General features: G+C 64.0%; 3 protein-coding genes across 3 annotated transcripts; 2 read left to right on the top strand and 1 right to left on the bottom strand.

Annotated features, from left to right (window-relative positions):
- The first annotated feature begins 237 nt into the window (after positions 1 to 237).
- Positions 238 to 4,502, top strand: KRTCAP2 (keratinocyte associated protein 2). The gene is made up of 5 exons (XM_064401602.1): positions 238 to 371; positions 854 to 1,008; positions 2,582 to 2,645; positions 2,828 to 2,894; positions 4,299 to 4,502. Exons 1-5 carry the CDS (start codon positions 317 to 319, stop codon positions 4,417 to 4,419), a joined length of 462 nt encoding a protein of 153 aa, XP_064257672.1. The 5' UTR covers positions 238 to 316; the 3' UTR covers positions 4,420 to 4,502.
- Positions 4,503 to 4,994: 492 nt separating this feature from the next.
- On the top strand, positions 4,995 to 5,699 carry DPM3 (dolichyl-phosphate mannosyltransferase subunit 3, regulatory). Its single transcript, XM_064401603.1, has 2 exons — positions 4,995 to 5,149; positions 5,393 to 5,699. The coding sequence occupies exon 2, from the start codon at positions 5,399 to 5,401 to the stop codon at positions 5,678 to 5,680; it is 282 nt and encodes a 93-aa protein (XP_064257673.1). The 5' UTR covers positions 4,995 to 5,149; positions 5,393 to 5,398; the 3' UTR covers positions 5,681 to 5,699.
- A 3,953-nt stretch (positions 5,700 to 9,652) lies between these two features.
- SLC50A1 (solute carrier family 50 member 1) lies at positions 9,653 to 12,512 on the bottom strand. The gene is made up of 6 exons (XM_064401691.1): positions 12,389 to 12,512; positions 11,276 to 11,353; positions 11,047 to 11,170; positions 10,815 to 10,973; positions 10,630 to 10,749; positions 9,653 to 9,905 (listed from the first exon to the last, which is right to left on the bottom strand). The coding sequence occupies exons 1-6, from the start codon at positions 12,451 to 12,453 to the stop codon at positions 9,804 to 9,806; spliced, it is 648 nt and encodes a 215-aa protein (XP_064257761.1). The 5' UTR covers positions 12,454 to 12,512; the 3' UTR covers positions 9,653 to 9,803.
- Positions 12,513 to 13,844: the final 1,332 nt, after the last annotated feature.

Here is a 13,844-nt window from a genome sequence, read left to right as displayed (position 1 = left end):
TCCCCCGAGGAGCGGCGCTCGGGGAGCGGCGCCGGGGGCGGGCTGCGAGCAGGATGAGCATGGCGCCGGCACGGGCGGTGCTGCCGGGGTGCTCCCGAGGGGGTCCCGGTGCCGGTGGCGGTGCCGGTGCGGGGGTCCCGGCCCCGCGCTGTTCCCGTCCCCGCCGCCAGGGGGCGTTCCGGGGCGGCGCGGGCTTGCAGTGCCACTCCCGGCCGCCAGGGGGCGCGCGCTGGGAGGGGCGGGGCCTCCCGCGCATGCGTAGAGGCGCAGCCCGGCGCTGCTGCCGTGTCCCCGCGGCGCGCTGGGCGGAGCGCGCATGCGCGGAACGGCGGCACCGGGAGCGGCACCGGGACGGGCTGGGGGCACCATGGGTAACGGGGGGGGGCACGGGGGGTAACGGGGAGCCGGGGGGGAATGGGGGGGCACGGAGACAGCGGTGGCGATGGGAATGCTGGGGGCACGGGGGGTAACGGGGGCGTAACGGGGGTAACGGAGGCGGGAGGAGCACCGGGGATAGCGGGGGGAACGGGAGGAGGGAGAACGGGCGGTACCGGGGCACGGGGATAACGGGGCGGGCGGCAATGGGGAGAGGGAATAGAGGTGTGGCGGGCAGGAGGGTATTGGGGGCACGGGGGTAACGGGGTTAACGGGAGCGGGGGGTACCGGGGCGGGGGGTACCGGGGAGAGGGAATGGAGCTGTGATGGGGCAGGAGGGTATCGGGGGCACAGGGATAACGGGGTTAACGGGAGCGGGGGGCAGCTGCGCTGGGGGAAGGGGGCAGGGCACGGCGCTGGGCTCAGCCCCGGTGCCGGTGCCGGTGCCGGTGCCGGTGTGAGCCGCCCCGGGGCGCAGCCGTAGGCACGGGCACGTCGCTGGCGCTGTCGTCGCTGCTGTCGCTGCTGCTGTTCGCCGGGATGCAGATGTACAGCCGGCAGCTGGCCTCCACCGAGTGGCTCACCATCCAGGGCGGGCTGCTGGGCTCGGCGCTCTTCGTCTGCTCCCTCACGGCATCCCTGGGCTCAGCACGGGGCTGCAGGGGACACGGGGGTGGGAACAGGGCCACGGGGGTGCTGGGGGGCAGCCCCCGTGACACCCCCTACTGCCCTCCGCACTGCACCCCCAAACTGAGCCCCATTACACCCCTATGGCCCCCACTGCACCCCCAAACTGGGCCCTTTTATAACACCCTATGGCCCCCATTGCACCCCCAAACTGGCCTTGGTGCTCTCCCCATTGCACCCCCCTATGGCCCCCACTGCACCCCCAAACTGGGCCCTTTTATAACACCCTATGGCCCCCATTGCACCCCCAAACTGGCCTTGGTGCTCTCCCCATTGCACCCCCCTATGGCCCCCACTGCACCCCCAAACTGGGCCCTTTTATAACACCCTATGGCCCCCATTGCACCCCCAAACTGGCCTTGGTGCTCTCCCCATTGCACCCCCCTATGGCCCTCACTGTACCCCCAAACTGGCCTTGGTGCCCTCCCCATTGCACCCCCCTATGGCCCCCATTGCACCCCGAAACTGGCCTTGGTGCCCTCCCCATTGCACCCTCTTATAGCCCCCATTGCACCCCCAAACTGGCCCCTATTACACCCCTATGGCCCCCATTGTACCCCCAAACTGGGCCTTATTACACTGCCCAATGGTGCCCATTGTACCCCCAAAACTGGGCCTGATGTCTTCCCCATTACACCCCCTCTGTGGCCCCCACTGTACCCCCAATCTGGCCCCTATTACACCCCCCTATGGCCCCCATTGCACCCCCAGACTGGCCCCTATTACACCCCCCTATGGCCCCCATTGTACCCCCAATCTCGCCCCTATTACACCCCCCTATGGCCCCCATTGTACCCCCAATCTCGCCCCTATTACACCCCCCTATGGCCCCCATTGTACCCCCAAACTGGCCCCTATTACACCCTCCTATGGCCCCCATTGTACCCCCAATCCAGCCCCTATTACACCCCCCTATGGCCCCCATTGTACCCCCAAACTGGCCCCTATTACACCCTCCTATGGCCCCCATTGTACCCCCAATCTGGCCCCTATTACACCCCCCTATGGCTCCCATTGCACCCCGAAACTGGGCCTGATGCCCTCCCCATTGCACCACCTTTGGCACTCATTGCACCCCCAAATCTGGGCCTGATGCCCCCCCCATTATACCCCCCATGGCCCCCACTGTACCCCCAAACTCTGCCCTATTATACGCCTCTATGGCCCCCATTGCACCCCCAAACTGGGCCTGGTGCCCTCCCCATTACACCGCCCTATGGCCCCCATTGCACTCCCAAACTGGTCTTGATGCCCTCCCCATTGCACCCCCTTTGGCACTCACTGCACCCCCAAACTGGGCCCTATTACACCCCCCTATGGCCCCCACCTTACCCCCAAACTGGGCCTGGTGCCCTCCCCATTACACCCCCCTATGGCCCCACTGCACCCCCAAACTGGCCCCCATTACCCCCCTCTGGCCCCATTGCACCCCAAAGTGGCCCCAACACCTCCCAGGGCGCAGGGAGGGTGGGCCATGAGGGCAGCAGGATCCCGTTGTGTTCCTTAACTCCACACGCAGGCCTTCAACAACCTGGAGAACCTCATCTTTGGGAAGGGCTTCCAGGCCAAGATATTCCCTGAGAGTAAGTGTTGGGGGAGCCCAGGAGGGCAGCGGGGACACAGCGGGGTCCAGGGGTGGCACTGGTGGTCCCAGCCCTGCCCTGGAGCTGTGGCAGCTCCTCTCCAGCTTCTCCTGGGGCTGGGGGCACGGGGGGCTGCAGGCGCGGCCCCCCATGAGCCTGGTGTGTGTCCTGGTTCCCCACAGTCCTCACCTGCCTCCTGCTGGCCCTGTTCGCCTCTGGCCTCATCCACCGGGTCTGTGTCACCACCTGGTAGGTGCAGAGGTGACATGGGGGGTGGGAGTGATGGAGGGGACACCGAGGGGTCATGGGGGACACCGGGAGGGGGGCAGGAGGCTGGGCAGGGGGCTGGGAGGAAGGGCAGCACGGTGGGGTCTGAGGGAGGGTGGTTGGGAAGGGCAGGGGAGTGGGATCCAGGGGGAAAATGTTTGGGAAAGGCAGGGGAGTGGGACCCAGGGGGAAAATGTTGGTTTAGGAAGGGCAGGAGAGTGGGATTCAAGGGGAAAAGTGTTTGGGAAAGGCAGGGGAGTGGGATCCAAAGGGAAAATGTGGTTTCAGGAAGGGCAGCACAGTGAGATCCAAGGGAGGGTGTTTGGGAAGGGCAGGAGAGTGGGATCCTGGGGGGAAATTGTTTGGGAAGGGCAGGAGAGTGGAATCCAGGGGGAAATTGTTGGTTTAGAAAGGGCAGGGGAGTGGGATTTGAGGGAGGGTGTCTGGGAAGGGCAGGAGAGTGGGATCCAAGGGGAAGTTATTGGTTTATGAAGGGCGGGAGACTGGGATCCAAGGGGAAAGTGTTTGGGAATGGTGTTTGGTTTAGGAAGGGCAGGAGAGTAGGATCCAATGGAAAGTGTTGGTTTAGGAATGGCAGCACAATGGGATCCAAGGGAAAGTGTTTGGGAAGAGCAGGAGAGTGAGATCCAAGGGGAAATTGTTGGTTTAGAAAGGGCAGCACAATGGGATGCAATGGAAATTGTTTGGGAAGGGCAGCACGGTGGGATCCAGGGGAAAATTGTTGGTTTGGAAAGGGTAGGGGAGTGGGATCCAATGGAAATTGTTTGTTTGAGAAGGGCAGCACGATGGGATCCAAGGGAAAAGTGTTCAGGAAGGGCAGGAGAGTGGGATCCAAGGGGAAATTATTGCTTTATGAAGGGCAGGGGAGTGGGATCCAAGGGAGGGTTTTTGGGAAGGGCAGCACAGTGGGATCCAGCTGGAAATGTTGGTTTATGAAGGGCAGCACAGTGGGATCCAGGGGAAAATTGTTGGTTTAGGAAGGGCAAGGGACTGGGATCCAAGGGGAAATTGTTGGTTTAGGAAGGGATGGGGAGTGGGATCCAGGAGAAAATTGTTGGTTTAGGAAGGGCAGCACAATGGGATCCAGTGGAAATTGTTTGGGAAGGGCAGCACAGTGAGATCCAAGGGGAAATTGTTGGTTTAGGAAGGGTAGGAGAGTGGGATCCAATGGAAGTTGTTTGGGAAGGGCAACACAGTGAGATCCAAGGGGAAATTGTTGGTTTAGGAAGGGCAGCACAATAGGATCCAATGGAAATGGTTTGGGAAGGGCAGGGGAGTGGGAGCCAGGGCCAAGGTGTTGGGGTGAGCCTGGCATGTCGCTGCCCCAGCAGCTGAGCAGCCTCTTCCCTTCTTCTGCCCCCGCAGCCTCATCTTCTCCATGGTGGGTCTCTACTACATCAACAAGATCTCCTCCACTCTCTACCAGTCCACAGCGCCCGTCGCTCCCCCTGCCAAGGCTGTTGGCAAGGGCAGGAAGAGAAATTGATGTCCTGCTGCCCCTTCCTGGGGCAGCCCCCTCCCTGTGGCCGATCCGGGACTCCCCCTGCCCAATAAAGCCATTTCTTTGTAGCTTCTTGTCCCCTGTGCCAGCTGCCAGCCCAGTTCCTGGCCCCGCTGTGTGCCAGTGTGGCTGGAAGTGGCCCCGGGGTAGGTTCTGGGTTGCCCAGGGGAGGTGAGGGTGGCCGAGGGTGGGAGATGTGCTGCTGGCATCGCGTGTGCCCAGCCCTGCAAGGCAGGAAGATCCCAGTGGAGCCAGGATTGGAGCGGGCAGGGGGCTGTGGGGGTCCAGCCCCAGCTGCTGCGCTGGCACAGCTCAGCCTGCTGCCTTTGGCAGGGCACCGCAGACCCGTCCGTGCCCTCCGCACTGCACGGGGGGGCACCGGGGCTGCCGGGCTGGGAACGGCGCGGTTCCCGCAGCCGTGGGAGGGCGGGCGGGACTCGCTCCCACGCCGGGTCCCTGGCACCCCTCCGGCCGGACGCGGAGGAAACCAGATGCTTCCGGCGGCCGACAAAGCCCGGCGCTTCCTGCGGCACCGGGAGCGGGGGCGGACCGGGGCTCCCGGGGGGCTCCCGGTGCCGCCGCGCCCCGCCAGCAGGGGGCGCGCTCTGGCGCGGCTCCGCAGAACTACAACTCCCGGCAGCCCTCGCGCGCGGCGCCGCTCTGACGCTATCACGGGCGGGAAGCGGCACGGGCACCGGGAGCGGGACGGAGCCAGGTGGGGCTGGGTCTGGACCCGGGTTCGGGTCCCGGTTCGGGTTCGTGTCGGGACCCGGGTTCGAGTCCCGGTTCGGGTCCGTGTCCGGCGGGTGGAGGCCCAGCGGGGATTGGAGCCACTCTGCCGGGGGAGACCGGGCCCGGCGCGCGGCGCTCCGTCTCTCCCGGCTCCCTCCTCCTCCGTTCCGCGTCCCTTCTCTCCGCTGTCCCTCTGACGGCTCCCCTCCTCCCGCTGTCCCCTCAGGCCGCCATGACCAAGCTGGCGCAGTGGCTCTGCGGACTGGCCCTGCTGGGCTCGGCCTGGGCCGCGCTGGCCCTGGCCCCGCCGGGGCTGCCGGCGCCGCTCCGCCAGGCGCTGCTGCCGCTGCCCGTCTACCTGCTGGTGGCCTTCGGCTGCTTCTCCCTGGCCACCGTGGGCTACCGCCTGGCCACCTTCAACGACTGCGAGGAGGCGGCGGCCGAGCTGCAGGAGCACATCAGGGCGGCCAGGGCCGACCTGCGGCGGCGGGGGCTGCGCCTCGGGGCTCAATAAAGGCCCGGACGGTGCTGGCCGTGCTGCGTGTGACCGCGGGGCTCGGCGGGGACGGGGAGCGGGCGCTGCGGGCTCGGGGGCTGCGGCGGGGCACCCGCGGGAGTCACTCGGTTATGCCGGGCTTGGTTCTCGGGGTGTGTGCGGGTCTGGGGGTCTGTGAGGGGCAGGGTCCCCATGCCCTGTCCACTGAGAGCCCTGCTGGAAGGCACCCCGAGGAGTCACTAATCACTTGGATCTGGAATGATTTGGTTCTCCCAGGGGAATCACTTGGCTCTGGGGGGTGCAGGGAGGGTTTGGGGGTTCTGTGAAGGGCAGGGTCTCTGTGAGGGTCCACTGGGAACCCGGGGGCTGCTGGAAGCCGCCTGGAGGAGTCACTTGGTTCTCCCAGGGGAATCACTGGGCTCTGGGTGGTGTGAGGTGGGTGTGCAGGAAGGGTTTAGGGGTTCTGTGAAGGGCAGGGTCCCCATGCCCTGTCCCCTGAGAGTCCTGCTGGAAGGCACCTGGAGGAGTCACTTGGTTCTCCCGGGGGAATCACTCTGCTCTGGAATGATTTGGTCCTCCCAGGGGAATCACTTGGCTCTGGGCGAGTAGGTGAGTGTGAGGTGGGTGTGCAGGGAGGGTTTGGGGGTTCAATGAAGGGCAGGGTCTCTCTGAGGGTCCACTGGGAGCTCGGGGGCTGCTGGAAGTCACCCGGAGGAGTCACTTGGATCTGGAATGATTTGGTTCTCCCAGGGGAATCACTTGGCTCTGGGGGGTGCAGGGAGGGTTTGGGGGTTCTGTGAAGGGCAGGGTCTCTGTGAGGGTCCACTGAGAGCCTCGAGTGCTGCTGGAGGGCACCTGGAGAAGTCACTTGGTTCTCCCAGGGGAATCACTGGGCTCTGGGTGGTGTGAGGTGGGGGTTTGGGGGTTCTGTGAAGGGCAGGGTCTCTATGAGGGTCCACTGGGAGCTCGGGAGCTGCTGGAAGTCACCCGGAGGAGTCACTTGGATCTGGAATGATTTGGTTCTCCCAGGGGAATCACTGGGCTCTGGGGGGTGCAGGGAGGGTTTGGGGGTTCTGTGAAGGGCAGGGTCTCCATGCCCTGTCCCCTGAGAGCTTGGGGGCTGCTGGAAGGCACCCGGAGGAGTCACTTGGTTCTCCCAGAGGAATCACTCTGCTCTGGAATGATTTGGTTATCCCGGGGGAATCACTGGGCTCTGGAATGATTTGGTTCTCCCCAGGGAATCACTGGGCTCTGGGGGGTGCAGGGAGGGTTTGGGGGTTCTGTGGAGGGCAGGGTCCCCATGGGAACCCCCCGGAGCCGCTGCTGCCCCTCGCTGAGCTCTCTGGCACTGCTCTGAAGCGGATGCGGCGCCGGGGCCGTGCCCCAGAGGCGTTCCCGGCTCAGAGGTGGCTCAGCCCGGCAGGTGAGGGCTGGAGGAGCCTCATCCCGTCCCGCGGGCCGAGTTCCCGGCAAGGAGGAGAGGGACTGGTGGGGTGGGGCGGGCGACACAGCCTTTAAATTGAGGTTTGGTGTGTCCCCCACCCCCTCAGCACCTCCAGGGGAGCTCCGCCGACTCCTCTGCCCATCCTCACTGGGCTTCACTGGGAAGAGGGAGGGGTGGGGGGCTCTGTGGGGACCCCCATTTCTGCTCTCTGACCCCGTGTGCAGGAACCTGCTGCCCCGGACTTTGGGATTTTAATTAGCAGCTGTGTGTGCTCTGCAGAAAGGAGCAGTTGGGAGCGGGAGGGAGGACTCGGGTTAATTAGCAGGAGCAGCTAATTAGCTGTTTCCTGAGCAGCAAAGGCTGGTGGGAGCAGAGTGGGAAGCTCGCTGGCACATGAGTGGTTTGGGGGGGTGACATTGCTCTGGATTTGGCCACGTGGGGCCTTGGTGGGGCCAGGACTACAGCAGTGCTCTGGGGGCTACTGACAGCCTTCTGTGGGCTACTCAGGGTCACCAGGGGCTCCTCATGGGCATTCAAAGGGGCTGCTGTATCTATCCAGTGGCTACCTGTGGTCATGCAGGGGCTACTCATGACTCTGAAGGCTACTCATGGCAACCTCGCTCCCTCCTGGGGCTACCTGTGGCCCTCAGGGGCTACTGACAGCCAGTCAGGGGCTCCTTGTGGCCATTAGGGGCTACTTACACCCATCTGGGGCTACTGACAGCCAGTCAGGGGCTCCTTGTGGCCATCCAGGGGCTCCTTGTGGCCCTCAGGGGCTACTGACAGCCAAGCAGGGGGCTCTTTGTGTCCCTCAGGGGCTCCTTGTGGCCATCAGGGGCTACTGAGGCTACTCAGGAGCGTCAGGGGCTACTTGTGGTCATCTGGGAGCTACTCACAGCCATGTGTGAGCTACCCATGACCCTGTGCAGGCTACTCATGGCAATCCAGAGCCTGTACTCATGGCCTTCGAGGGGCTACTTATGGTCATCCAGGGGCTACTTATGGTCATCCAGGGGCTACTTGTGGTCATCCAGGGGCTGCTCAGGGCGATCCAGAGCCTGTGCTCAGGGCCGTGGGGAGCTCCTCCCAGCCCGTGTGGCAGCAGCTCCTCCCTGCCTGGAAGATCTGGGAGCTGGCACGAGGGGCCACGTCAGCGGCGCTCCCGGCACGGGCCAGCTGGAGCGACCGGTTGGCAGCCGAGGTGTGGCAGTGGAGAAAGCTGCCCTTTCCCGAGGCTGGCAGCTCTTTGCCGAGGTTGGGGGGCTCCTCCCTGCTGGGCCAAGTCCTGGGAGCAGCCAGAGCAGGCACGGGGAGCCCCAGCTCCACAGGGCAAGACAGAGCACGCCAGGAGCTCGTCCTCCTTCCCTTGGCACCACGCTCAGCTCTGTCCCTTTGTATGGATTTTTCCAGGCTGTGTGTGAGGTGTGCACGAGCAGCAGAGGCACAGCATGGCTCCTGCCAGCATCCTTCATCCCAGCTGTGTCATCTGGCCAAGTGGGGCATGAGGCTCCTCGGTCCTGGGGGGGTCCTGCATGGAGTGGGGGTCTCTAAGTCTGCAGGGTCTGCTGTGTGATTTGGCCCCTCCACTGAAGCACAGCCTGATATCTTCATTCCACATCGCTGTTAATCGGTTAATTGACAGAGCATCGATGCTTGATCCGGGCCTGCTCCATCCACGGGGGTTTAGCAAGGATTCCCATCGATCCCCAGGTCCTGCCATGGTGGCTGCTCATCAGTTCCACAGACTTTTACCCCCACACTGCGATGGGAGGCTCCCTCAGGGTGCTCAGAGCAGCGCTGGCTTCCCTGGGCTCCCCTTCTGGGGAGAACACAGGCTCCTCGGTCCTGGGGGGGTCTTCCATGGGGTGGGGGTCTCCTTCTGCAAGGCTCTGGTGTCTGCTGTGTGATTTGGCCCCTCCACTGAAGCACAGCCTGGTATCTTCATTCCACATCGCTGTTAATTGGTTAATTGACAGAGCATCGATGCTTGATCCAGGCCTGCTCCATCCACGGGGGTTTAGCAAGGATTCCCATCGATTCCCGTCGCTCTCTGTGACCAGAGAGCTGCTGCCACAGTTTCCCGTGGTGGCTGCTCGTCAGTTCCACAGACTTTTACCCTCACACTGTGACAGGAGGCTCCCTCAGGGTGCTCAGAGCAGCGCTGGCTTCCCTGGGCTCCCCTTGTGGCCCCAACACCAGGGCTGATGGCTACCCAGGGTTTGCAGAGCCCAGGGTGTGTCAGAATGAGCCCCCTCCCCAAAAAGCAGCCCCTGTTTGGCCATAAGCAGCCCCCCTGGCTGGCCACAAGGAGCTCCCAAAGCAGCTGCAGGGCCAAGAGCTGTGCCATCCTCTGCAGCAGGAGGGAGGTACAAGAAGCAGGCGCTGGGAAGTCTGTGATTTATTAAAAGGCACTTGAACCCATACAAAAGTGACACGTGGACCCCTGGAAGCCACTCAAAAGCCCTGCCCCTCCAAATCCTGCTGCCAGGCAGGGCCATGGGCATGGAGAACTTTCCTCCCACCTGGGGTTTGAGGGGCTTGCAGTACCCCAAAGGATTCGCTGAGAGCTCCAGGGCCTTGGCTGAAGGACGCAGGGCTGGAGGCAGGAGGTCCTTGCTGGTGTCCCACTGGGAGTGGCCGAGGGGACAGCGGTGGGGCCAGCCCAGGCCAGAGTTGGGGTGCTCCTGAGGGGCCCCCTCAGGCAGGCAGGGCGCTGTAGGGCTTGTCCTGCTCTGGCCTGTACCGCTGGAAGAGCCAGAACCGCACGAGGCTGGTGACGATCCCTGGCACGTTGGGGACCTGCAGGACAGGGGGGGACAGTGGATGTACCCCTCCCCCTGTGGTGCCAGGGGAGGCTTAATGGCCCCATCCCAGCTAATTAATGAAAATCAATAGTCATCATGCTGAGCCCTGTCACAGTTGGCTGGGTGACACAGGCGGTGCTGAACGGGGCCGAGCCAAGTGCTCAGCTGAGCTATGAGAGGGGAATGGGGTGGGATGGAATGGGATGGGATCAGTGGGATGGGATGGGATTCATAGGATGGGATGGGATCAGTGGGATGGGATGGGATTGATGGGATGGGATGAGGTGGGATCGGTGGGATGGGATCAATGGGATGAGATGGGATCAGTGGGATGGGATGGGATGGGATGGCAGTGGGGTGGGGATGGTGAAGGACAGGATGGGATGGAAATGGGGTAGGGATGGGGATAGGACAGGACAGGATAGGATAGGACAGGATAGGATAGGATGGAGTAGAATGGGATGGCAATGGGGTGGGGATGGCGATAGAATAGGATGGGATCGGGGTGGAATGGGGATGGAGTGGGGTGAGATGGGAATGGGATGGGGTGAGATGATGCAGGAGGGGGACAGAACAGAATGGGATGAGATGGAAAAGGGTGGAATGCAGGTGAAGCAGGCCAGGGTGGGGTGGGATGCAATGGAGTAGGATGGGTTGGGACATGATGAGATGGGCTAGGATGGGGTGGCACCCCTCAGCATCCCACCACCCCAACCCACTGTGATGTAGGGATCGTGGAGCTGCAGGCCATAGAGTGTCCAGCTGCTGGAGGCCACAAGGGTGGTGACAGTCAGGGGGAAGGACAGGCAGCGCGTCGACTTGCTCCGGACAACCTTGGCCTGCAGGAGCAAACGTCAGGCAGGGCCCGGGCTGGCGAGCCCCAGCCCTGCCAAGCCCCACACACCAGGTCAGCCAGCGGTGAGAGGTACATGCTGATGGTGAAGACGCTGCAGAAGAGCCCCAGGTGTGTCAGGCGTGCCCCCGTGTCAACCAGGATGGTGAAGTAGCCGCAGCCAGTGACCACCACAGCCAGGAGCAGCAGGACCTGCAGCAGCACGGGGCGCTGGGAGGGACAGCAGGGGGACGTCAAGGTGAGGGTCCCCCATCCTCCCCATGGCCCCAGGCCCCTGCCTCACCTTGGCAGGGCTGTAGTAGAGGTACACCAGGATGTAGAGGGTCTGCAGAGCCGCCCCGATGGCGTTGACGGTGATCACTGTCCCGTCCCCCTTCAGGCAGCCATAGCCCAGCCAGCTCAGGTTGCTGCAGGGATATGGCACAGGCACTTGGCTGCAGCCGGGGGGATCCCCCCTGCCCCTCAAATCTGTGTGACCCCCCCCCCCTCCCCAGGATCCCACCCTGCTGTACTTGGCGTCGGTGGTGAGGAAGGGCAGGAACTGGATGTTCTCCACACTCTTGGTCGCCAACATCTGGCGCAGGTCAGACCTGGGGAGGGCGGAGGGCAGCACTCCTGGGTGCCCGGCAGTGCTAGGGTGGGGGGCTCCAGTCTCTGCAGCCAGCAGGCCCTGCACCCCCCGCTCCCCTCCCCCTGCACCCCAAAACAGGGCTCACACCACCCCAGTCCCTCTGCACCAGCCCTCCATGGCCCACTGCACCCCCAAACTGGGCCTGGTCCCCTCCCCATTACACCCCCCTATAGCCCTCACTGCACCCCCAAACGTTCCCTATTTTACCCCCAAATGTCCCTCCACGGCCTCCACTGCAGCCCCCAAAATGCCTCTGGTGCCCACACTATTGCACCCCCAACCCTCCCACCAGGCCCCACAATGCACCCCAAACCAGCCCTGGGGTCCTGATCACACCCTCATCCCCCAAGGCCCCCCCTGCACCCCAAAACCAGCCCTGGGGTCCTCATTGCACCCTCATCTCCTATGGCCCCCCTGCACCCACAAACCCCCTCCCCAAGGCCCCCTCTGCACCCCAAAACCAGTCCTGGGGTCCTGATCACACCCTCATCCCCCAAGGCCCCCCTGCACCCCAAAACCAGCCCTGGGGTCCTGATCACACCCTCATCCCCTATGGGCCCCCTGCACCCCAAAACCAGCCCTGGGTTCCTCACTGCACCCTCATCCCCCAAGGCCCCCTCTGCACCCCAAAACCAGTCCTGGGGTCCGGATCACACCCTCATCCCCTATGGCCCCACTGCACCCTAAAACCAGCCCTGGGGTCCTCACTGCACCCTCATCCCCCAAGACCCCCACAAACCCCCTCCCCAAGGCCCCCACTGCACCCCAAAACCAGTCCTGGGGTCCTGATCACACCCTCATCCCCTATGGCCCCTGCACCCCAAATCCAACCCTGGGGTCTTCACTGCACCCTCATCCCCCAAGGCCCCCTCTGCACCCCAAATCCAGCCCTGGGGTCCCCCCTTTCCCCCCGGCCCTCGGTGCCCCCCGAGCTGGCCCCGTCCGTTCCGCAGCGCCCCCGCCCCGCCCGGGGCCGCCGCCGCCGGTCGCTCACAGGCCGGTGGCGAACATGGCGAGCGTGGCGGCCAGGCAGAGCCCGGCGAGCACCGACAGGGCCATGCCGGACAGCGGGAGCTGCCCGCGGCCGAGCCGAGCCGAGCGGAGCGGAGCGGGGCGGGGCGGCACGCACTACCGGGGAGGGGCGGCGGGGATCCGGCTGCCAGCGGGGGGAGCGGCACCGGGGGAACCGGCAGGGCACCGGGAGGGCACCGGCGTGGCGGGTATTGAGCGCCCCGCTGCAGATTTGGGGGTGCCGCGTGAACCCCGGGGTGCAGATTGCACGGCACGGCGGTGTCACGCCCCTGTGAGCGCAGCTCCGGCCTCTGCAGGAGTCACACAGCGCTGTGACAGCAATTCCCCTGTGACCCCACTGTCCCAGGGTGTCCCCACATCCCTGTGACAATAATTCCTCTGGGATCCACATTTCCCTGTGGCCCCACTGCTCCAGGGTGTCCCCCGCACATCCCGAAGGTCACACATCCCTGTGACAACAATTTCCCTGGGATCCACATTTCCCTGTGACCCCACTGTCCCAGGGTGCCCCCACGCGTCCTGGGGGTGTCACACATCGCTGTGAGAACAATTCCCCTAGGATCCACATTTCCCTGTGACCTCTCTGTCCCACGGTGTCCCCCACACGTCCTGGGGGGGTCACACATCGCTGTGAGAACAATTCCCCTAGGATCCACATTTCCCCTGTGACCCCTCTGTCCCAGGGTGTCCCCACACATCCCGAGGGTCACACATCGCTGTGAGAACAATTTCCCTGGGATCCACACTTCCCTGTGACCCCACTGTCCTAGGGTGTCCCCCACACATCCCAAGGGTCACTCATCTCTGTCACAATTCCCCAGGATCCTGCAGCCATGGGATCCACATTCCCCTGTGACCCCTCTGTCCCACAGTGTCCCCACACATTCTGGGGTGGTCACTGATCCCTGTGACAATAATTTCCCTGGGATCCACATTCCCTGTGACCCCTCTGTCCCACGGTGTCCCCACACATTCTGGGGTGGTCACTGATCCCTGTGACAATGATTCCCCTGGGATCCACATTCCCTGTGACCCCTCTGTCCCACGGTGTCCCCACACATTCTGGGGTGGTCACTGATCCCTGTGACAATGATTCCCCTGGGATCCACATTTCCCTGTGACCCCTCTGTCCCAGGGTGTCCCCACACATCCTGGGGGCGTCGCTCATCCCTGTGACCCCTCTCCGTGACCCTCCATCTCTAGGGTCCCCCACATTCGGGTGTCAAGCATCCCTGTGCCCCAAAATCCCACCTCTCCAGGACCCTCGCTCCCTGCAGTTCCCAATTCCAGGGCCCCAAACCTCTGTGATCCCAGCTCCCTGCACCCACAGCGTCTCCCCCTCAGGGGTCCCACATCCCCGGGCTCACCCCGTGGGGGTCCCTGGGGTGCAGCCAGGCTGTGTCCCCTTCCCAGCCCCC

This window comes from Passer domesticus, chromosome 32, assembly GCF_036417665.1.
Source record: "Passer domesticus isolate bPasDom1 chromosome 32, bPasDom1.hap1, whole genome shotgun sequence".
NCBI lineage: Eukaryota > Metazoa > Chordata > Aves > Passeriformes > Passeridae > Passer > Passer domesticus.
Note: the sequence above shows the minus strand (reverse complement) of the source record. Positions and strands in the feature narration are given on the sequence as shown.